Genomic DNA, 24,570 nt, shown 5'->3' on the forward strand with positions numbered 1-24,570 from the left:
CACTAAGGGAATTTAATTGTTCTTCCCCAGAACTCTCAACACCGTAAATTCTTACCCAGCTGACAGTTTCAGTACTCTGAGATTAGGGAAACCTGGAAGGTTCAAGCTAGGTCAGGTCAACCACAGTTTAACAGTTCTTGATGTTTACTTAAACACACAGACCTCCATTCCTCTCTTATCCTAGTCAATCTCATGAGACTTATACTTAACCCTTTAGTTACCTATGCTACAGGCTATATAGACCATATCCCTAAATTCAGGGTAGAATTATTTAATCACTTACACTCAAGCAGGAATTCCTTTAACAATGTCCAAACCTCCCATGTCAAATGAATCAGTTACCAATGTAGGAGCCTCGGGAGTGACTATGAAAGAGTTGCTCACGATGCCCCTACCTGTTAAAGTTGACAACACATGCATAAACCATCTATTAATTCTTTCTGCATGTTGTCCTGTAAATTTGTCAGGAAGATATCTTCTCTGTAAATTGGGAATTAATATTCTTTGTAAAGGAAAAGGTCTCACTGTTGTACAGCCTCAGGAGACATGTCATCGCATGATGTTGTCCGACACGGTCTCAACATGTGATTGGTACTATGCGTGGGACGTACAGGATATTGATGGGTCACATTATGACCCTACTGACAACATTTTCTCAACTGCTCACAGAAAGGCAGTTTTATGTCACAGACTGGCTTACATTGCACTGCACATTTCTCACCATTGACAAGAGATTTAGATTATGAACAAAATTAGCTGACAGGAACCATACCCCAAGAAAGCTTACTTTGCAGTGACATGTATAGTGGGCGCCAATTTTGCGCTTTAAGTGTTAAATTGACTAAAGAGCAGGCTTTGTTGTATGTATTTACAGGGTGCCTCATGTATCAGTAGCTAAAACAGATGATGTTGCTTGGGAGGATACTGGTATTTGGTTGAAGTCTGTCTTGCAGGTCACTGACTGGGAATTCAGAGTGGATGGGTCTAAATTCTCCCCCAGCATACATACTTATTGTGTTCAATTTTTTGGGCTGTACATGTTCAATGAAGTGTAGCACTAAACCAACTAAACAGATGATTTCTGTGGAGAATGAGTCACCCTTGTTGATTGGTCTCCCGGACTCTCTATGGGCTAAAGATAAGTATGACATTGGGTGAATGAGGGGGGTTGAACCACTTACTGTCACACCTAAAGGAACACACAGACCAAGCAGAACTCAGTATCCCCTAATTCAGGAAGCTGTCAAGAGGATTACCCCTGTTCATTGGTAGAAAGAGGAGCTATTGTGCCTTGTATCGACTCTCCCTGTAATACCCCTATTCATCCTGTCCGAAAAGCCTCAGGTGATTGGCGTATTGTTCAAGATCTCAGACCTGTTAACGATGCAGTTTATGCAAGGGCTCCTGCTGTGCCAAACCCCTTGAATATTCGAGCCAATCACGGCGCAACTAGAGAACATTACCAACCCCTACACTCTGTATTTTCTGCTGGTTGACACCACAGAAAGCACTTACTCAAGAAAACAAAAAAGACCATGTTGTATTTAGCTTTATTAACTCAATTATATATTTTTAACACTGTTTGCAAACTGATATGTGACACCAATAATGTCAAAATTACATGCAAGAAAGGCAACAACCAAAGCATTTTTGTTTTTGTTTTGCTAAACAGGTGGGGCTGAAAACAGGTTGGGCTCTGCCCTGAATGACGAGTCGCCATTGTCTCCATAGACTCCATACTTCATTTACTGACTCCACACTATAAATACTCCTCCTTAATGGCTTGATCTCTCTGTGGCTTTATATGGCTCGTGTTCAAAGTGTAATCTAAAAATCTTTTATCATGTGACCCAGATGTTTTGAGTTCATCCATGAGTTCAGCCTGGTCCCAGTTTGTTTGTGCTTGTCTGCATTGACCACAGACTTTAAATATGCACTGACAAGCTGTGAATAGAACAACTATTATTTTCACAAAATATAGATTGATGCTGTTGCATGACAAACAACTTGGAAAAACAATCAGATGCCAAGTTTCTAGTTAGATTCCTCCAGTCCAATGGTTATCTCCTGTTATCTGGACAGAATAGTGACTATTATAATGACAGCATAGTGGATATTATAATGACAGATTAATAGATATTATAATGACAGAATAAAATATATTATAATGACAGAATAGTGGATATTATAATGTGAATACTGAATACACAGTATCACTTCCTGAAGCTGCTTGCTGCAACGTAACAAGGGTGTGTATTTCAGCAGGAGTCGTCATTGTTGACAACCAGTACCTAACAGACATTAAAAAAAAATGCCTGAGAGGTGTTTCTGTCTTTCTGGTCCTGATGAGAAAAAGATGAAATGTTGGGGGAGGTTCTCTTCTGTCCTGTTGAACCAATCCAGTAAATGTGGAGGAGTTAAGATGTAGTGTTGCTTTGTTAACGTCCAAAAGAGTAAGTCACATCACAGGATCTCTTTCCATTTCTCCTGAATGTTTCTGACCACACAGGGGGTGTTGTACCAGGGATGACAAAGAAAGGAGATTCCCTAAAAACACACTACTAAGATACAGCTACGACCCCATTGAAGGTGACATTTTACACAGTTAAGATCTGTGTGTATGATCATAAAATCTTCCTTTTCAACTGAATAAGACCCTTTTCTATGTACTGAACACAACCCCTATTACTGTACTCTATTTACTGTACTGTCATATTCTGATCAATATTAAAACATTTACACCTCTCTTCTTTCATCTGGTTGATGAACCTTTAGTGGTCAAATCTGTCACATGTACATTTCATTCAGTGGAATTGAGTTTATACAGAAACAAGATTGTTGTGTCAAGAATTAGACAAATAAACATTTTACAGACAATATTTACAAACACCAAGAAGCCCAATAACAACAAGATCAGTGATTTGTAAATGAAACCAGGTTTTACAAGACAGTGTTGTGATTCATTCTATTAATAAATGACTCTAGTTAACAATGTCTGACAAGTTCAATGGTGTTTATTCATGAATATGTACAATCATATGTTTACACACTAGAGAGATATTCTACATTGTTGCCCCTGTGTGTCTTACTGAACATGACTAGAGAGATATTCTACATTGTTGCCCCTGTGTGTCTTACTGAACATGACTAGAGAGATATTCTACATTGTTGCTCCAGTCTGTCTTACTGAACATGACTAGAGAGATATTCTACATTGTTGCTCCAGTGTGTCTTACTGAACATGACTAGAGAGATATTCTACATTGTTGCTCCAGCTTGTCTTACTGAACATGACTAGAGAGATATTCTACATTGTTGCTCCTGTGTGTCTTACTGAACATGACTAGAGAGATATTCTACATTGTTGCTCCAGTGTGTCTTACTGAACACGACTAGAGAGATATTCTACATTGTTGCTCCAGTGTGTCTTACTGAACATGACTAGAGAGATATTCTACATTGTTGCTCCAGTGTGTCTTACTGAACATGACCAGGATTAGAGTGAAACATCATGTTGTGTTTGACACAGGGACCACCTGACACAGGGACACTGAGGTGTCATACCAAACATAAAACCCTGGGTAGAGGGGCTCAGTGAATGTGGTGTGGAATGTGTACAGGTGGGTCAGTGTGTCAGAGGAGACTCTGTAGAAGGACAGAGTGCCGGCTGGCCAGTCCAGATACACTCCTACTCTGTAGGAGCTGGAGGAGGGGACGTCTATGATAGTGTGATTATTATTGTGCCAGGCAGAGTAACTGTTGCCAGAGCAATTCAGACTCCAGGACTTGTCATTGTATCCAATATCACAGTCATTGCGCCATCCTCTCCTGCTGATTTCTTTATATGTCACTCCTATAAGAGCCATACTCCCACTCCACTCTGCCTCCCCTCTCCCACTCCACTCTACCTCCCAGTAACAGCGCCCAGTCAGACCCTCTCTACACAGCACCTGTTTATGGTCCTGAAATCTCTCTGGGTGATTAGGATACGGCTGCTTCTCTCCCCTACATGTCACCTTTCTGTTCTCCTCAGACAGAGAGAGGAGTCTGTTTACTGTGTTTGGGTCCAGTGTGAGATCACAGCCATCTGATGGATGAAACCAGACACAATATTAGAAATCATCATTCACAGTAGAATGTTAACTCATTTTCACTAATTCATTTCATGTTTCTCGGTATCAAAAGGAAAAGTTAAGGTAATTTGAGACTTGTTGAATGATCATATGTTATACTGTATGGTAATATAAAACACAATTATTCCCATTAATTACACACACACTGTCACAGTTGTCGTAAGGCGAGGACCAAAACGCAGCGGGAATATGTGCACTCATCTTCTTTTATTAAATTGGCAAAGAAGGAGAACCAAAATAAATACGTACACCAAAAAAAAACACAATGCCGAATACCATGCCGGTGACAGTGTGTGTGTAATTAATGGGAATAATTGTGTTTTATATTACCTGTAATGTCACTAGGACTGTAACTCTCTGTCAGACACTGTAATGTCACTAGGACTGTAACTCTCTGTCAGACACTGTCATGTCACTAGGACTGTAACTCTCTGTCAGACACTGTAATGTCACTAGGACTGTAACTCTCTGTCAGACACTGTCATGTCACTAGGACAGGCACAAAGCTATAGACAGCACAATCTCCCATAAAAACCCATGAAAACAAACTCCTAATTATAGGACTTTCAATCAGAAGCAACGATAACCAGCTGCTTCCAATTGAAGGTCCAACCCCAATAAACTAAACATAGAAATAGACTAGACTAGACAGAACATAGAAATACACTAACATAGAACAGTGCCCAAACCCGGAAATAATAAATCAAACACCGTTCTAAACAACCAACCACCCCGAACCACATAAAACAAATACCCCCTGCCACGTCCTGACCAAACTACAATAACAAATAACCCTTATTACTGGTCAGGACGTGACACACACACACACACACCTGTATGCACGCATGAACACACACACACACACACACACACACACACACACACACACACACACACACACACACACACACACACACACACACTGGACACACACAAACACCTGTATGCATACACGAACACACACACACACACACACTGGACACACACGCACTTGTACACATGAACACACACACACACATTTCTAAAGTAACACGAACACGCCACACATATACACACACATTGTCAAAGCAACTCTTTCTAAACTTTGGTGTCCCTGATTTCTGCTTCTGTAGAACTACAGCTGATATTTAATATGACCAAGTAAGTTATGATGGTGGTCTTTGACTTTGACTTAACTTGAATTAAGACTTATGCTTGGTCATATTCTTCACAGTAGTCAATACTCACATTTTCTAGGCCCAGGTTTCATTGTGTTCTCTCCACCATGTTCCACACTGTAGCGGTAAGCAGAAGAACAGACAGTCATTGAGTGATACACGTGAACTCAAGCATTCACACACGTGCACATACACACACGAACACATACACACACAGTCAGCATATAACTTTGTCCAAGAGGTGGTAAGAATGTTTGTCTTAACTAGCCTGATGACTCAAACATGTCTGATGTGAACATTGACATAAACCCTCAACATACTTGAGTTTCTCCAGTCTGCAGTGTGGATCCTCCAGTTCAGCAGAGAGCAGTCTGACTCCTGAGTCTCCTGGGTGATTGTAGCTCAGGTCCAGCTCTCTCAGGTGTGAGGGGTTTGACCTCAGAGCTGAGACCAGAGAAGCACAGCCTTCCTCTGTGACTAAACAGCCTGATAGGCTGCAAAGAGTAAAATCATATTAAAATCACACTGCTTTTCTTTGGTGGTGAAAATGGAGTGGCAGTATATTTTTTCTACATTTTCAGATAGATCAGTGTCCTGAAACCTGCCATATCTATTCATAAATGAATGTATCATTGTTAGAAATGACAAAATATTGAAGTATTGCTTGTTGAGAGAAAAATGTATAGTACAAATATTTGAGTAGACTGACCAGACCATTTTAAAAAGCAGTATCAGTAAAAAGACAGACAGAGAGGTATCAGATTTACATTGTGTTGAGTCCACACCCTATCTAGTTTGACAGTGAAGCTAACATTTTAAATTAAATGACAGGACATTATTCACCATTCAGTTTCTATTGGGAAAAACATCATCCACAACACAACCAAAACAAACTGCAAATGCATTCATCAATTTGTAGAATCACAAGCTTGATGTAATCCTTGTGAGTAAGGAATATGGGACCAAATAATTAACTTATGACTACTTTAATACAGTATAAGTGAATATGCCCAAATTATTAAGACTTATTCAAATGGAAGAACTAGATACATCAAGTGCTTTCATTTCTGAACAGTAACACAGATACATTACATTGCCATAAGTATGTGGACACCTGCTCTTGTCGAACATTATATATTCCAAAATCAATGGCATTAATATGGAGTTGGTCCCCCCTTTGCTGCTATAACAGCCTCCACTCTTCTGGGAAGGCTTTCCACTAGATGTTGGAACTTTACTGCAAGGACTTGCTTCCATTCAGCCGTAAGAGTATTAGTGAGGTCGGGCACTGATGTTGGGAGATTAGACCTGGCTCGCAGTCGGCGTTCCAATTCATCCCAAAGGTGTTCGATGGGGTTGATGTCAGGGGTCTGTGCAGCCCAGTCAAGTTCTTCCACAACGATCTCAGCAAACCTGTTCTGCATGGACCTCGCTTTGTGCACTGGGCATTGTCATGCTGAAACAGGAAAGGGCCTTCCCCAAACTGTTGCCACAAAGTTGGAAGCACAGAATTGTGTAGAATGTCATTGTATGCTGTAGAAGATTTGCCTTCACTGGAACTAAGGGGCCTAGCCCGAACCACGAAAACAGTCCCAGACCATTATTCCTCTTCCACCAAACTACAGATTAGTAGAATGTCAGATTAATTTAAATTTTTTATTTAACCTTTATATAAATAGGCAAGTCAGTTAAGAACAAATTCTTATTTACAATGACAGCCTACCAGGGAACAGTTTGTTAACTGCCTTGTTCAGGGGCAGAACGACAGATTTTTACCTTGACAGCTTGGGGATTCGATCCAGCAACCTTTCGTTTATTAGCCCAACACTCTAACAACTAAGCTACCTTCATCATACAGAGAACGCGTTTCCAATGCTCCAGAGTCCAATGGCGGCGAGCTTCAAACTACTCCAGCCGACGCTTGGCATTGCGCATGGTGATCTTAGGCTTGTGTGTGGCTCAAGACAAACAGTTATTGTGCTGACGTTGCTTCCAGAGGCAGTTTGGAACTCGATAGTGAGTGTTGCAACCGAGGACAGACAATTTGTACGCGCTACGTGCTTCAGAACTCAGCAGTCCTGTTCTGTGAGGTTGTGTGGCCTACCACTTCGCGGCTGAGTCTTGTTGCTCCTACACATTTCCACTTCACAATGACAGCTCTTACAGTTGACGAGAGCAGCTGAAAAAGCTGAATCCACAAATTTGAAGGGGTGTCCACATACTTTTGGCCATGTTGTGATTGTATGAATACCCTCAAATAAAAAGGTGACATTCTGTACTGTCGCCTAATATGAAACATTCTATCTTAAATCCAAAATGCTGGAGCACCAAATTTAAAACTGTAAGCTTCACTGTCCAAACACATATGGTGTGGACTATGTGTGCCTGGTAAACACATGTGGATCTGGTGAACAGTTATCACTTGTTGACCAACTACAGGAATACTGACCTCAGAGTCTCCAGTTTACAGTGGGGAATCCCAAGTACAGCAGAGAGCAGCTTCACTCCTGAATCTTTCAGGTCATTGTTACTCAGATCCAGCTCTCTCAGGTGTGAGGGGTTTGACTTCAGAGTTGAGACCAGAGAAGCACAGCCTTCCTCTGTGACTTGACAGCCTGACAGCCTGCAAAGAGTCAAATCATATTAAAACCACACTGTTATTCTTTAGTGGTGAAAATAGTGGCAGTATATTTTTCCAACATATTCAGATTTATCAGTGTCCTGAAACCTGACATATCTATTCATAAATTAATATATCATTATTAGATATAATCAATCTATTGCTTGAGGAATGAAAAATGTATAGTACAAATATTTTAGTAGACTGACCAGGCCAGTTTAAAAAACAGTATCAGTGAAAAGACAGACAGTGAGGTATCAGATTTAGATTGTATTGAGTATACAGTCCACACCATATCTATGTTGACAGTAAAGCTAACATTTTAAATGTGGCTCTCTACTCCAGCATTTTAGATTTAAGATCAAATGTTTCATATGAGGTGACAGTATATAATGTCACCTTTTATTTAAGGGTATTTTCATACATATCTGTTTCACTGTTTAGAAATGAAAGCACTTTATGTATCTATTCCTCCTATTTGAAGAAGTCATAAGTATTCTGACCAATTCACTTATAATGTCTTAAAGTATTCAAAACTTTAGTATTTGGTCCCAAACTCGTTGCTTGCATTTGCAGTTTGTTTTGGTTGTGTTTTGAGTTATGTTTTTCCCAATAGTAACTGAATGGTGGATGATGACCGGATTAATCTTCTTTCTAAGTGAGTAGATAACATGTTTCTAAACACTACTAAATTAATATTGATGCCATGATTAAGAAAAGCATGAATGAATCATGAATAATAATGACTGAGAAAGTTACAGAGGCTACAACAAAACATGCTAACCTCTCACCATTACCAATAACAGAGGCTACAACAAACATGCTAACCTCTCACCATTACCAATACAGAGGCTACAACAAAACATGCTAACCTCTCACCATTACCAATTACAGAGGCTACAACAAAACATGCTAACCTCTCACCATTACCAATAACAGGTGAGGTTGGCATTTTTGGGGGGGTGGGAATATGATATTTCTGCCTCTAACTTTCTCATTCATCATCATTCACGATTCATTCATAATTAAGGTAGTATACACATGTTTGTAGAAGTGTTCAGAAACATCTTCTATTTTTACTTACAACGCAAGTGAAGTGACTCCAAAATAACAGTACATTATTCACTATTCGGTTACTATTGGGAAAAACATAATAAAACACAACCAAAACAAACTGCAAATGCATTCAACAAGTTTGTAGAATCACAAGCTTGATGTAATCACCGCAGGCAAAGAATACTGGATCAAGCACTAAACTTTTGACTAAATTAATTTGTCTAAATAATTACAATTTTTTCAAATGGGAGAACTACATACATAAAGTGCTTTCATTTCTAAACTGTAAAATATATATGTGTGAATACCTTCAAATAAAAGGTGACATTCTGTACTGTAGCCTAATATGAAACATTTTATCTCAAATCCAAAATGCTGGAGCATAGCACCAAAATTAAAACTGTAAGTTTCACTGTCCAAACACATTTGGTGTGGACTATGTGTGCCTGGTAAACACATGTGGATCTGGTGAACAGTTATCACTTGTTTACCAACTACAGGGATACTGACCTCAGAGTCTCCAGTTTACAGTGGGGATTCCCCAGTCCAGCAGAGAGCAGCTTCACTCCTGAATCCTTCAGGTCATTGTTACTCAGATCCAGCTCTCTCAGGTGTGAGGGGTTTGACTTCAGAGCTAAGACCAGAGAAGCACAGCCTTCCTCTGTGACTAGACAGCCTGACAGGCTGCAAAGAGTCAAATCATATTAAAACCACACTGCTATTCTTTGGCTGATAAAATCGAGTTCCAGTATATTTAAACATATTCAGATATATCAGTGTCCTGAAACCTGCCATATCTATTCAGAAATTAATGTATCATTTTTAGAAATGACAAATTATCAAAGTATTGCTTGAAGAGAGAAAAATATAAAGTACAAATATTTGAGTAGACTGACCAGAACCGTTTAAAAAGCAGTATCAGTCAAAAGACAGACAGTGAGGTATCAGATTTAGATTGTATTGAATATACAGTCCACACCATATCTATTTTGACAGTGAAGCTAACATTTTAAATGTGGCTCTATACACCAGCATTTTGGATTTGAGATCAAATGTTTAATATAATGTGCCAGTATATAATGTCACCTTTTATTTGAGGGTATTTTCATACATATCTGTTTCACCGTTTAGAAATGAAAGCACTTTATGTATTTAGTTCCCCCATTTGAAGAAGTGAAAAGTATTCTGACCAATTCACTTATAGTGTGTTAAAGTAGTCAAAAGTTTAGTATTTGGTCACAAACTCGTTGCTTGAATTTGCAGTTTGTTTTGGTTGTGTTTTGGGTTATGTTTTGCCCAATAGTAATTAAATGGTGTATGATGACTGGATTAATCTTCTAAGTCAGTAGATAACATGTTTCTAAACACTAATAAATTAATCCTGATGGCACCATCATTAATACAAATCGATAATGATGTTGAATGAGAAAGTTACAGAGGCACAAAGATCATACTCCACCCCCACCCCCCAAAAAACAATGCATACCTCTCCTGTTGTTGGTAATGGTGAGAGGTTAGCATTGTCTTGTTTTTTGGAGGGGGTGGGGAAGTATGATCTTTGTACCTCTGTAACATTCAACATCATTCACGATTTTTCATGATTATTCATAATTAATGAAGTATCGACATGAATGTAGAAGTGTTCAGAAACATCTTCTATTCTTACTGACAATACAAGTGAAGTGACTCCAAAATGACACAGGACATTATTCACCATTCAGTTTCTATTGGGAAAAACATCTCCCAAAACAACCAAAACAAACTGCTAGTGCATTCAACAACTTTGTAGAATCACAAGACTGATGTAATCACTGCAGGCAAAGAATATGGGACCAATTACTAAACTTTTGAATACTTTAATACAATATAAGTGAATTGGTCAGAATACTTATGATTTCTTCAAACGGGGGGACTGGATACATGAAGTGCTTTCATTTGTAAATGGTAACACAGGTATGTATGAATACCTTCAAATTAAAGGTGACGTTCTGTACGGTCATCTAATATGAAACATTCTATCACAAATGCAAAATGCTGAGCATAGCTCCAAACGTAAAACTGTAAGCTTCAATGTCTAAACACATTTGGTGTGGACTATGTGTGCCTGGTAAACACATGTGGATCTGGTGAACAGTTATCACTTGTTGACCAACTACAGGAATACTGACCTCAGAGTCTCCAGTTTACAGTGGGGATTCCCCAGTCCAGCAGAGAGCAGCTCCACTCCTGAATCCTTCAGGTCATTGTTACTCAGGTCCAGCTCTCTCAGGTGTGAGGGGTTTGACCTCAGAGCTGAGACCAGAGAAGCACAGCCTTCCTCTGTGACTTGACAGCCTGACAGCCTGCAAAGAGTCAAATCATATTAAAACCACACTGCTATTCTTTAGTGGTGAAAATAGTGGCACTATTTTTTTTCAACATATTCAGATATATCAGTGTCCTGAAACCTGACTTATATTTTTACAACTTAATGTATCATTATTAGAAATGATCAAATCATCACTTTTTGAGTAGACTGACCAGACCAGTTTAAAAGCAGTATCAGTCAAAAGACAGACAGCGAGGTATCAGATTTAGATTGTATTGAGTATACAGTCCACACCATATCTATTTTGACAGTGAAACTAACATTTTAAATGTGGCTCTATACCCCAGCATTTTAAATTTGAGATCAAATGTTTCATATGAGGTGACAGTATATAATGTCACCTTTTATTTGAGGGTATTTTCATACATATCTGTTTCACAAATGAAAGCACTTCATGTATCTAGTCCCCCCATTTGAAGAAGTCATAAGTATTCTGACCAATTCACCTATAAAGTCTTAAAGTAGTCAAAACTTTAATATTTGGTCCTAAACTCGTTGGTTGCATTTGCAGTTTGTTTTGGTTGTGTTCGGGGTTATGTTTTTCCCAATAGTAACTGAATGGTGGATTATGACTGGATTAATCTTCTAAGTGAGTAGATAACATGTTTCTAAACACTACTAAATGAATAATGATGATTCCCTGATTAAGAAAAATAATGAATCACTCATGAGAAACTATGAATAAGAAAGTTACAGAGGCTATAACAAAACATGCTAACCTCTCACCATTACCGATAACAGAGGCTACAACAAAACAAGCTAACCTCTCACCATTACCAATAACAGAGGCTACAACAAAACATGCTAACCTCTCACCATTACCAATAACAGAGGCTACAACAAAACATGCTAACCTCTCACCATTACCAATAACAGAGGCTACAACAAAACAAGCTAACCTCTCACCATTACCAATAACAGAGGCTACAACAAAACATGCTAACCTCTCACCATTACCAATAACAGAGGCTACAACAAAACATGTTAACCTCTCACCATTACCAATAACAGAGGCTACAACAAAACATGCTAACCTCTCACCATTACCAATAACAGAGGGGGTATGATATTTGTGCCTCAGTAACTTTCTCATTCATCATCATTCACGATTCATTCATGATTATTCATAATCATGGTAGCATCCACATGAATATAGAAGTGTTCAGAAACATCTTCTATTCTTACTTACAATACAAGTGAAGCGACTCCAAAATGACAGGGCATGATTCACCATTCAGTTGCTGTTGGGAAATATCATCCAAAACACAACCAAAACAAGCGGCAAACGCACTCAACAAGTTTGTAGAATCCCAAGATTGATGTAATCACTGCAGGCATGATTAAAATACTACTACTATTTTGTCCAAATATTTAGTACTTCTTCAAATGGGAGAACTAGATACATGAAGTGCTTTTATTTCTAAACGGTCAAACAGATATTTATGAATACCCTCAAATAAAAAGTGACATTCTGTACTGTCGCCTAATATGAAACATTCTATCTCAAATCCAAAATGCTGGAGCACCAAATTTAAAACTGTAAGCTTCACTGTCTAAACACATATGGTGTGCACTATGTGTGCCTGGTAAACACATGTGGATCTGGTGAACAGTTATCACTTGTTGACCAAATACAGCAATACGGACCTCAGAGTCTCCAGCTTAGAGTTGGGATTCCCCAGTCCAGCAGAGAGCAGTTTCACTCCTGAATCCTTCAGGTCATTGTTACTCAGATCCAGCTCTCTCAGGTGTGAGGGGTTTGAGCTGAAAACTGAGAGCAACACTTCACAGGATGTGTCTGTGAGTTTACAGCCAGTGAGTCTGCCAACACAGAAGAAATACAATGGCAGACAGGTTGTATTAAAATGTTACACTTAGCTTTCCTTGCTCCCACTGTTTGCCGTGAACTAATAATGTGTACGCCGTGCATACATGGCTCAATGTTATACCTTTTTCTGATCAGTTTGTATTATAGTTTAAGAGTTTTCAGATGATAGAAGGTTTAGTCAGCCAATGAAAATACTGTTGTTCCTACGTACAGTAAAGTTTGGTCTGAGGGATAGTCACATGAGTACTTACAGAGCCAGTCAGCCAATTAAAATGCTGCTGTAACTACAATTTCTTTTGTTGTGCAATATTTACATTAATACTTACAGGGCTTTCCTGCAGCCTCTCACAGCTGGGAGCAGTCTCCTACGACCCTCTTGTGATGTCTTGTATTCCTTCAGGTCAAACACATCCAGAACCTCCTCTGATATCTGCAGCATGTAGGCCAGCGCTGAACACTGAGTAAGGGAGAGGTTTTTGGATCTCTTCTCTGACGTCAAGAACGCTTGGATTTCCTCTTGTACTGAATGGTCTTTCATCTCTATCAGACAGTGGAAGAGATTGATGCACCTCTCAGGGGAGATGTTCTTCCTCTGCATCACCTTAAGGGATCGGATTGTTTTCTGGACACTCTCTGGACTGCATTCTGTCTGTGCCACCAGACCTCGTAGGAGTTTCTGATTGGACTCCAGTGACATGCCATGAAGGAAGCGGACAAAAAGGTCCAGGTGTCCATTCTTACTCTCCAAGGCTTTATCCACGGCACTCTTCAGCAGCTCATGCAAGGTTAGCTCTTCAGACGTAGCTCTAGACTTTCTCTTGAGGAAGGTCTTCAGTTCATCCATGTTCTTGGTTGTGTAACAATGGTACATGTAAACAGCTGAGAGAAACTCCTGAATGCTCAGATGAATAAAGCAGTACACCATTCTCTGAAATAACACAGACTCTTCTTTGAAGATTTGTGTGCACACTCCTGAGTACACTGAGGCTTCTTTGACATCAATGCCACACTCTTTCAGGTCTTCTTCATAGAACATGAGATTACCCTTCTCCAGATGTTCAAACGCCAGCTTCCCCAGCTTCAGAAGAATGTCCTTATCTGACTCCATGAGCTCCTCTTGATCCATCTCATCTCTTCCATGATACTTCCGGTTCTTCAGGCTGGTCTGAATGAGCAGGAAGTGTATAGACATCTCAGTCAGAGTCGTGGGCATCTCTCTCCTCTTGTCTATACTCAATATGTGTTCAAGGACTATTGCAGAAATCCAACAGAAGACTGGAATGTGGCACATAATTTGGAGGCTCCTTGATGTCTTTATATGCGAGATGATTCTGCTGGCCAGGTCCTCATCACTGAATCGCTTCCTGAAGTACTCCTCCTTCTGTGGGTCATTGAACCCTCGTACCTCTGTCACCTGGTCAACACACCCTGAAGGGATCTGATTGGCTGCTGCAGGTCGAGTAGTTATCCAAAGGAGAGCAGAGGGAAGCAGATTTCCCTTGATGAGGTTTGTCAGCAGAACATCTACAGACGATGTCTGTGTGACATCAGACACCATTTCAACATGCTGGAAATCCAATGGAAATCTGCTTTCATCCAAACCATCCAAGATAAACATAGCTTTACAGGCTGTGAGTTTCTTTGCATTGCCTATGTCTAGTTCTGTGTGGAACACATTTAAAAGTCTGAGAAAACTGTACTGGATATCTTTGATCAAGTTCACCTCCCGGAAAGGAAGCAGAAATATGATATCCACATCTTGGTTTGCCTTCCCTTCAGCCCAGTCTAGGATGAACTTCTGCACAGAGACTGTTTTTCCGATGCCAGCGATGCCCTTGGTCAGCACAGTTCTGATGCTTCTCTCTTGACCAGGTAAGGGTTTAAATATGTCATTGCAGTGGATTGCTGTGTCATGTGAGGTTGGTGTCCTGGATGCTGTCTCTAGCTGCCACACCTCATGTTCATTGTTAACCCCTTCACTCTCTCCTTCTGTGATGTAGAGCTCTGTGTAAATCCTGTTGAGGGGAGTTTGATTCCCTGCTTTTTCCATGCCTTCTATCACACATTCATAACTCCTTTTCAGACTGTCTTTATGGTTTACTATAACTCTCTGCAGGCTGTCATCCACTACAAGGGAAGTGTAAAATGTTGTGTATCAGACACATTCATTGACAGGATGAAAAGTGGGCCTTCACTTCTACAGTAACTTATATTATTGTAGTTAACTACATTTAAATCATATTGAGGTATTGACTTCGAACATGTCTACAAGTGGTCTTACTGATTTCAGAGCCTCTTGCATCATTGGGTTCACTCAGGTGCTGTAGTACAGGAAGTGTTCTGGATCTCTTTCTACACTGAGGACAGTCATAGTCTCCTGAAGGAGCAGGTTTCTCCCAGTATCTGGTGATGCACTTTCTGCAGAACCTGTGTCCACAGGTGATAGAGACTGGATCCCTCAGCACCTGCTCACACACTGCACACCTGGACTGATCCTCTTGCAGAGAGCTGAAAGAACATTATAAAAACATAAAGACATTGTGATCCTTCACTGCTATTTCTCAAATATTGTACAGTCGTGGCCAAAAGTTTTGAGAATGACATAAATATTAATTTCCACAAAGTTTGCTGCTTCAGTGTCGTGATACTTTTGTCAGATGATACTATGAAATACTGAAGTATAATTACAAGCATTTCATAAGTGTCAATGGCTTTTATTGACAATTACATGAAGTTGATGCAAAGAGTCAATATCTGCAGTGTTGACCCTTCTTTTTCAAGACCCCTGCAATCCGCCCTGGCATGCTGTCAATTAACTTCTGGGCCACATCCTGACTGATGGCAGCCCATTCTTGCATAATCAATGCTTGGAGTTTGTCAGAATTTGTGGGTTTTTGTTTGTCCACACGCCTCTTGAGGATTGACCACAAGTTCTCAATGGGATTAAGGTCTGGGGAGTTTCCTGGCCATGGACCCAAAATATCAATGTTTTGTTCCCCGAGCCACTTCGTTATCACTTTTGCCTTATGGCAAGGTGCTCCATTATGGCATTGTTTGTCACCAAACTGTTCCTGGATGGTTGGGAGAAGTTGCTCTCGGAGGATGTGTTGGTACCATTCTTTATTCATGGCTGTGTTCTTAGGCAAAATTGTGAGTGAGCCCACTCCCTTGGCTGAGAAGCAACCCCACACATGAATGGTCTCAGGATGCTTTACTGTTGGCATAACACAGGACTGAACAATCGGAAAGGGGATTCATCAGAGAAAATTACTTTACCCCAGTCCTCAGCAGTCCAATCCCTGTACTTTTTGCAGAATATCAGTCTGTCCCTGATGTTTTTCCTGGAGAGAAGTGGCTTCTTTTCTGCCTTTCTTGACACCAGTCCATCCTCCAAAAGTCTTTGCCTCACTGTGCGTGCAGATGCACTCACACCTGCTTGCTGCCATTCCTGAGCAAGCTCTGTACTGGCGGTGCCCCAATCCCGCAGCTGAAACAACTTTAGGAGACGGTCCTGGCGCTTGCTGGACTTTTTTGGGCATCCTGATGCCTTCTTTACAACAATTGAACCGCTCTCCTTGAAGTTCTTGATGATCCGATAAATGGTTGATTTATGTGCAATCTTACTGGGAGCAATATCCTTGCCTGTGATGCCCTTTTTGTGCAAAGCAATGACGACGTGTTTCTTTGCAGGTAACCATGGTTGACAGAGGAAGAACAATGATTCCAAGCACCACCCTCCTTTTGAAGCTTCCAGTCTGTTATTCGAACTCAATCAGCATGACAGAGTGATCTCCAGCCTTGTCCTCGTCAACACTCACACCTGTGTTAACGAGAGAATCACTGACATGATGTCAGCTGGTCCTTTTGTGGCAGGGCTGAAATGCAGTGGAAATGTTTTTTGGGGGGATTCAGTTCATTTGCATGGCACAGAGGGACTTTGCAATTAATTGCAATTCATCTGATCACCCTTCATAACATTCTGGAGTATATGCAAATTGACATCATACAAACTGAGGCAGCAGACTTTGTGAAAATTAATATTTGTGTCATTCTCAAAACTTTTGGCCACGACTGTAGATATTAATACTGAACCTCTAACAGAGTAGACCATCCACTACAGAGATAAAGGCGAGAGAGAGATACTGATCCTCTAACAGAGTAGACCATCCACTACAGAGATAAAGGAGAGAGATAGATACTGATCCTCTAACAGAGTATCCACTACAGAGATAAAGGAGAGAGAGAGATACTGATCCTCTAACAGAGTATCCACTACAGAGATAAAGGAGAGAGAGAGAGACTTGTAGATATTAATACTGATCCTCTAACAGAGTAGACCATCCACTACAGAGATAAAGGAGAGAGAGAGACTTGTAGATGTTACTACTGATCCTCTAACAGAGTAGACCATCCACTACAGAGACAAAGGAGAGAGAGAGATACTGATCCTCTAACAGAGTAGACCATCCACTACAGAGATAAAGGAGAGAGAGAGACTTGTAGATGTTACTACTGATCCTCTAACAGAGTAGACCATCCACTACAGAGATAAAGGAGAGAGAGAGATACTGATCCTCTAACAGAGTAGACCATCCACTACAGAGACAAAGGAGAGAGAGAGATACTGATCCTCTAACAGAGTAGACCATCCACTACAGAGATAAAGGAGAGAGAGAGATACTGATCCTCTAACAGAGTATCCACTACAGATATAAAGGAGAGAGAGAGAGACTTGTAGATATTAATACTGATCCTCTAACAGAGTAGACCATCCACTACAGAGATAAAGGAGAGAGAGAGACTTGGAGATGTTACTACTGATCCTCTAACAGAGTAGACCATCCACTACAGAGACAAAGGAGAGAGAGAGATACTGATCCTCTAACAGAGTAGACCATCCACTACAGAGATAAAATACTTGCAGATCTTAATACTGATCATTTGGCAGAACAGACAGACAGACAGACAGACAGACAGACAGACAGACAGACAGACAGACAGACAGACAGACAGACAGACAGACAGACAGACAGACAGACAGACAGACAGACAGACAGACAGACAGACAGACAGACAGACAGACAGACAGACAGACAGACAGACAGACAGACAGACAGACAGACAGACAGACAGACAGACAGACAGACAGACAGACAGAGATTCATACAGTATGAATCAGGACCTTAGTGATGTTTAGAGTCATACAGTATGAATCAGGACCTTGGTGATGTTTAGAGTCATACAGTATGAATCAGGACCTTGACATTTACAGTAGATGGAATGGAACAAAGAACTAGATTGATTTGTAGATGGGTTTGTTAATCCATGGAAATATCTTAATGATAAATGACAATCTTTTCGGTACTTACCCTGGATCAGCTGTACAATCAATATCAGTCGTAAAATCAATATCTGTGAGAGGAATCCATCAAGTAGTGGTAGTAAGAAGTCGTAGCAGTAGGAATTGGTGGTAGTAGTAGTGGTATACAGTGCCTTCAGAAAGTACTCAGGCTTTATTTAAGTACTCAGGCTTTAACACTGCATCCTTGGCAGCGATTACAGCTGTGAGTCTTTCTGGGTAAGTCTCTAAGAACTTTCCACACCTGGATTGTGCAACATTTGCCCATTATTCTTTTAAAATTCTTCAAGTTTTAGGCTATTGTCCTGATGAAAGGTGAATTAATCTCCCAGTGTCTGGTGGAAAGCAGACTGAACCAGGTTTTCCTCTAGAATTTAAATTTTTTAGCCTGAAAAACTCCCCAGCCCTAACAATTATAAGCATTGCTTTGCCACATTGGTTTGCAGTATTACTTTAGAGCCTTGATGCAAACAGGATGAATGTGTTGGAAAAGTTTCATTCTGTACAGCAGGGGTTCTTAAACCTTTTCAGCTCAAGACCCAAATTAGAAATGTACCATCTTCCCATGATCCAACTCTTCCTTCAACGACCCAAATTAAGAAGAAATATTGTGTTAGTGTAGATGTATTGTCATGACTCGCGACCCACCTCTCACATGCCCAGGGCCCACTTTGGGTCCCGACCCATAGTTTAAGAAACCCTGCTGTACAGGCGTCCTTATTTTCCCTCTGTCATTTAGGTTAGCATTGTGGCGTACCTACAATGTTATAGGTTAGTATTGTGGAGTTCCTACAATGTTATAGGTTAGTTTTGTGGAGTACCTACAATGAACCAGGATCTCTAGTGGCACAGCGAGCAACTACGATGCAGTACCTTAGACCACTGCGCCACTCTAGTGGTGAAGAATCGCCAGTACATCTCTTGGAAAAAGTAGGTGAACCCAAACGTTAATCACGTTAAGATATCCAGCCAATCGCAATTGACTGGATATCGATGTCTCATTCAATTTAACTGAAATCGCCAGATTTACCTTTTCAAGTGGATCTTTTAAATAATATCCAAATTGATTAGTTGCTAAATGAGACAATTTAAACGTTTTCCACATTAACCTAGATGAAGGAACACTCTCAGGTTAATTTAAAGTTTAATTCCCAGATAGCCTATACAGGTTTGATTTATCATTAAAATAGATTAATCAGTAAAATCTGCTTTTGCAAAGCACACTCAGTAAAACCCATTACTGACGGGAGCGAATCCCATGTGGCTTTGGCCTTAGGAAGTATCCCCAGTACATTTCTTGAAAAAGTATTCGGTGACACCCAAGTGGTTACTTATGATATCCAGACCGATATCATTGTCTCATTGAATTTAATAAGTTAAATTGTCGAACATACCTTTCAAGTGGATCTTTTAAATAATATCCAAATTGATTGGGTTTCTACAATGAGACAAGTTAAACTTTTTCCACATTAACCTAGATGAAGCAATGATCCCAGGTTAACTAAAGTTTAATTTCCAAATAGCCTATACAGGTTTGATTTATCATTAAAATGGATCAATCAGTAAAATGTGTTTTTTGCAAAACCCATTCAGTAACCCAGTACTGACAGAAGTCCCGACCCAGCGGGAATCCCATGTGGCTTCGGCCTTAGGGGGAAGTGTACCATAGTGGTGAATGTACCCTAAACATTTAAACTACTGGTTACTTTTATGATAATCCAGACACTCTCAATTGCTTGGATATCATCGTCTCATTCAATTTAAATTATTGAAATTGTCGAACATACCTTTCTAGGTTCTTCCAATTAAATGAGACATTTTAAACTTTGCAATAGTAACCTAGATGAACCAACTTCCCAGGTTAATTTACAGTTTAATTCCCAGATAGCCTATCCAGGTATGATTAATCATTATCATTGATTAATTAATTCAATTTGCTTTTGCAAATTCATTCACGATCAACTCTCACAGTACTGGTACAGTACTGATGGTTCATTAAAGTCTATAAATAGATTAAAATCGTCTTTGCAGCTCCCAACGTATTCCAAAACCAAAGTTTGTAAAATTAGGAAAAACATTTTTACTTTCAAATGTTCTAATAATGTGCAAGCTATCAGAGGGGGTAGTCCCCCCTCGCCTGCTAATTAGTGAACCTCCACCCATAAATGGATTGATCTCTGACCTCAGCAGCGATACCAACCCTAATTATGCCATTAGCGGAAAAACAGCAGGCAACAACGGTTTCCAAAATCAACCATCGGGCGCAGGCCTCGTAAAGGTTCTCTCCAGTCTAGCCCTGATGTCTTGCCATCCGAGATTGGCATCGGTCCAATACCGCAGTGCACAGCTGAAGCACAAGCAGGTAATGGTAGACATAAAGGGACAGGTGGAGAGAACTGGGAAATCAATGACAAATGCAGAAAAGGGAAAAATTCTGCTAGCTATGGAACTGCGGTTGAAAAGTGAACAATTAAATGTAATTGCAAAAACTTATGACGATGAACAAGCACATACTCTTCTACAAAATCGTCTTCTACAGGAACAACTCGATTTAGCCAAAACTAAATACAATGATGTCCACGCCAAACTAGATAATTCTGAAGAGTTATCTACAAACAGGAGCGCTCTACGTGATAACATGCATGCAGTTTTGTTGAACTTTACTCAAAGTAACACGGTTCTACTCAAAACGCTGCAGACCAAAGACGATCTGTTAATGAACACAGTGACAAAGTTGGATGACAAATCAGCAGAACTCATTGAAGTCGCCAACCAAATGAATGATGCGAGAACTCAGGTGATGAAGATAGAAATATTGATTTCTAAGCAAGCGGAGGAAATCTCATCACTGAATCTCTTGCTCCGTACTCAAGACCTCTATCTGCAAATCATGACAGATAAGTTTGAGACCGAAAGGAGCAAGTGCGACACTCACGTGTCCGAAATCAGTACTCTAAGCACTCAAGTGGACTCTGCAATTCAGCAGAATACCACCCTTAGGTACCATCTGGAGGAAGTCCAGAATGATCACGCTCTACAGCGTGACTACCCATCCAAGCAACCGGAGCCCTGTACTCAAAGGAGTAAAGACGATAGGTTTCAGACTTTGCCTCCCTCACGTATCCGTCAGTCTTCTCCTCTTGGCCATTCGGCACTGAGTAATATGGCGCCTCTTGGCCAACAAAGCCAATGCTTGGCTTCTCCTCTTGGCCTTTCGGCCCCAATGAAGCCAACCCGCTTGGCGCAGAATACCTTGACAAATTCGTCAAGAATTTCCCCACCTTTGACCCCGTCCCAGGTCAGCCAAACGATACTGAGACATTCCTAACTGACATAGAGGATGTGTTGGATGGCTACCCGAACGCTACGGGTTCTGACTGGGTTTACCTGTTGAAGCGAACGTCGAATAGACACGTGACGAGGTTCATTCGTATACAACAGCAACACGTGCTAAATGACTACGCTAAACTTGCCACAGCTTTGAAATTAGAATTCAGTGGTTCTGCAACTCGCAAACACGATAGCTCACTGGCTAACACCGTCAAACAAGCTCGGAACGAACACCCACAAGCTTACTATCATAGGCTTTGTTCAGCTTACTTTGGCCTACTCACTGAAACAGGAATGGAAGAGCTGTTACCATTCAAACAAATGTTTCTGTCGAACATGTATCCCACCTTCATTACCTAGTTGGGCCCTGCAGCCCATGTTGGTTTGCCTATCTTACAACTCAGAGAGCTTGCAAGCACAGCTTTTGAGGCATCAAAAGTTCACAACGCTAAGAGCCCTGACCACTCGGTTTTGAAGTTTGACCAGGAGCACTCACTCCAGTTAGAGGGTGCATTATCAGGTATTGGAGCGTTGAGAGATGACGCACAACAACGGTTTCTACCACGAAACCATGATTCCAATATCCTCAGCGGTCGAAATAACTGTAAAGAACGTCGCCATCAAAACGACTATCGCTACAATCGACCCGTTCGCTACGTTCCTGCACCCAACCCACAAAAAGTGTCAGAGCACAAGGGTAACAAAGGGTTGAAGGACGATCAAAACGTAGACCAATGTTCTCCAGAAGTTCCACTACGGGAAGAACTAAAGCGAGAACAATTTGAGAAAAGGGTCAAAGATAAGACACAAGGACTAGACGGGGAATTACCGGACACCAGGTCTGCAGGAATTAACACCCATGGCAAGAACGTTGTAAGTTCAAATGTCTCCCACTCTCATTTGAGACCCTATCCAGGGCCCGCTTGATCAAGAAACAAGCCCACTGGATTTGTCTATAGACTCTGATACAAAGGTTGGGAAGAAAAAGGTCAAACGCTTCATTAAAGCCAAGCCCACTCGAAATCTGAAAAGTCGATCTGCTTCCACCTTGAACAGGAATGGCACATCACGTCATTGTGAATGACCACTCCACTTTGTGGGGAATATGTCCACTAAACACAAATCTAAACGTCCATACCTGGAAACAGTCATGGAGGACTGCTTAACTTGTCATGCGCTAATTGATTCGGGTGCGACAATATCGCTCATCTCTCAAACATTGTTCGATGATCTCAAAAGGGCTTTGAAGCCAACTAAACATTGTATAAAAGTGGAACGGTGCTACACTACACTTTGAGGGGTCACTCAGACTGCGTCACCTCTCACATTGAGAGTCATGCTGAAACTACACTTCCAGGACGTATTGCTCGTTCACCCTGTGTATGTTACCAGCCTCGAATCTGTACCCCTGCTACTTGGAGCAGACTTGATGGATCGATTACTCCCACTGATGGATTGGAAAACCAACCAGGTATGGTCACAGGCCACAGTGCCTTCTCCACTGACCACACTGTCTTCCCCTAACGCTAGTTGCAATGCAGTCATTCACGAGGGGTACCTGTCGAAAGCACCCCTTGGGAAAAATACATTTCGAAACCTCTTGGTGCAGAATCCGATCCAAGGAGATACAACGATATCTCGACACATTCCATCAGCCAATCTGATTGACCATTCTTTTCAGGATTTCGAGCCAGCTGTCTCTGTGAATGAGCAACTTCCCTCCTCCTTGCAGTCGTGCAATACGGTAGTTGAGACGAACTTATCTTGCCCTTCGGACACTTCCACAAGCACTGCGGCCGTCTCAGCAAGAAAAAACATCGATGCGCACAGTATACTCTGCTTCCGATGATACACATTCCGCTTTGTGGGGGACTGTCACCCCTTTCAATGACACTAATGGCCTCAGTCCAGCAGCTGACCCAATGACTCCCACTGGTGAAACACTTTGCGATATCACAGACCAATATCCTCGTCTCAATTCGCAGGTACTGAAGAGGTTGCCACACGCGGACGCGGTGGTGACTGACAGGCCTCGACAGCCACTGAGCGTTTTGAAGCACAAACACCAGGAGATTTGGTTGAAAGGTTACAGCCATTCTCATAACAACGCGGTCGCTGACAACTCGTACATAGGGTCCGACCTTTTCGTTTCTGCCTCGGATACCAACAACACCGGCTGGTGGGGGGGTTCCGAGACACAAAGCGGGGGAATAGTAGCCCAGGCGCATGATGAGCCTCATCGAGGCCGGTGGGGGGGTCGAGACTACAGGCAACGCCGTACAAGGCCGCCAGAGCATAAAACAAATCTAGTTGTAAACTCCCCTAAGAGAACAGTGAGGAGCAGACAGGCCCCTAGACGGGGATTATCTTAGAACACATCTAAGATAGTACTGAGGTGTACAACACTGGTCGTAGAAGAAGTCCAGTGGACTTCCACCTCAAACAAATGGCAAACATTTTCTTTTCTCATACCTTGCCATGTGTAGGTTCAACTACAACACAACTAGTAAAATGCTCTAATCATGTGTTCCGGTAGAATATTTCAGAATAAATCAGTAGGATAACTGTCCCCTTGAGTACCAGTACCAATACCAGCAACAGTCAGTCCAGCTACAATCAGTAAAAAGGTTAGAGACCTAACCAATCAAATTACCCTTGACAACAGCGACATAGGAGTCACTCAGAGTGCAAAACGGGGAAGGGAATCTCCAGTGCACTC

The 24,570-nt window shown here is 41.1% G+C and overlaps 1 protein-coding gene across 4 annotated transcripts in view; it reads right to left on the reverse strand.

The window, feature by feature from the left end:
* Positions 1 to 1,533: 1,533 nt before the first annotated feature.
* Positions 1,534 to 24,570, reverse strand: part of LOC106606278 (uncharacterized) — a 38,876-nt gene continuing 15,839 nt past the window's right edge. For all 4 annotated transcript variants that reach the window (XM_082976296.1, XM_045719716.2, XM_082976295.1 and 1 more), the window contains 9 exons: positions 15,444 to 15,670; positions 13,489 to 15,289; positions 12,982 to 13,155; positions 11,135 to 11,308; positions 9,477 to 9,650; positions 7,740 to 7,913; positions 5,611 to 5,784; positions 5,361 to 5,407; positions 1,534 to 4,087 (listed from right to left, as the gene is read on the reverse strand). In XM_082976296.1, the coding sequence (XP_082832422.1) occupies positions 3,510 to 4,087; positions 5,361 to 5,407; positions 5,611 to 5,784; positions 7,740 to 7,913; positions 9,477 to 9,650; positions 11,135 to 11,308; positions 12,982 to 13,155; positions 13,489 to 15,289; positions 15,444 to 15,670 (3,523 nt within the window). In that variant the 3' untranslated portion in view covers positions 1,534 to 3,509. The remainder of the gene's footprint in view (positions 4,088 to 5,360; positions 5,408 to 5,610; positions 5,785 to 7,739; positions 7,914 to 9,476; positions 9,651 to 11,134; positions 11,309 to 12,981; positions 13,156 to 13,488; positions 15,290 to 15,443; positions 15,671 to 24,570) is intronic.

Source organism: Salmo salar, chromosome 06 (genome assembly GCF_965601325.2).
Source record: "Salmo salar chromosome 06, fSalSal1, whole genome shotgun sequence".
Classification (NCBI taxonomy): Eukaryota; Metazoa; Chordata; class Actinopteri; order Salmoniformes; family Salmonidae; genus Salmo; species Salmo salar.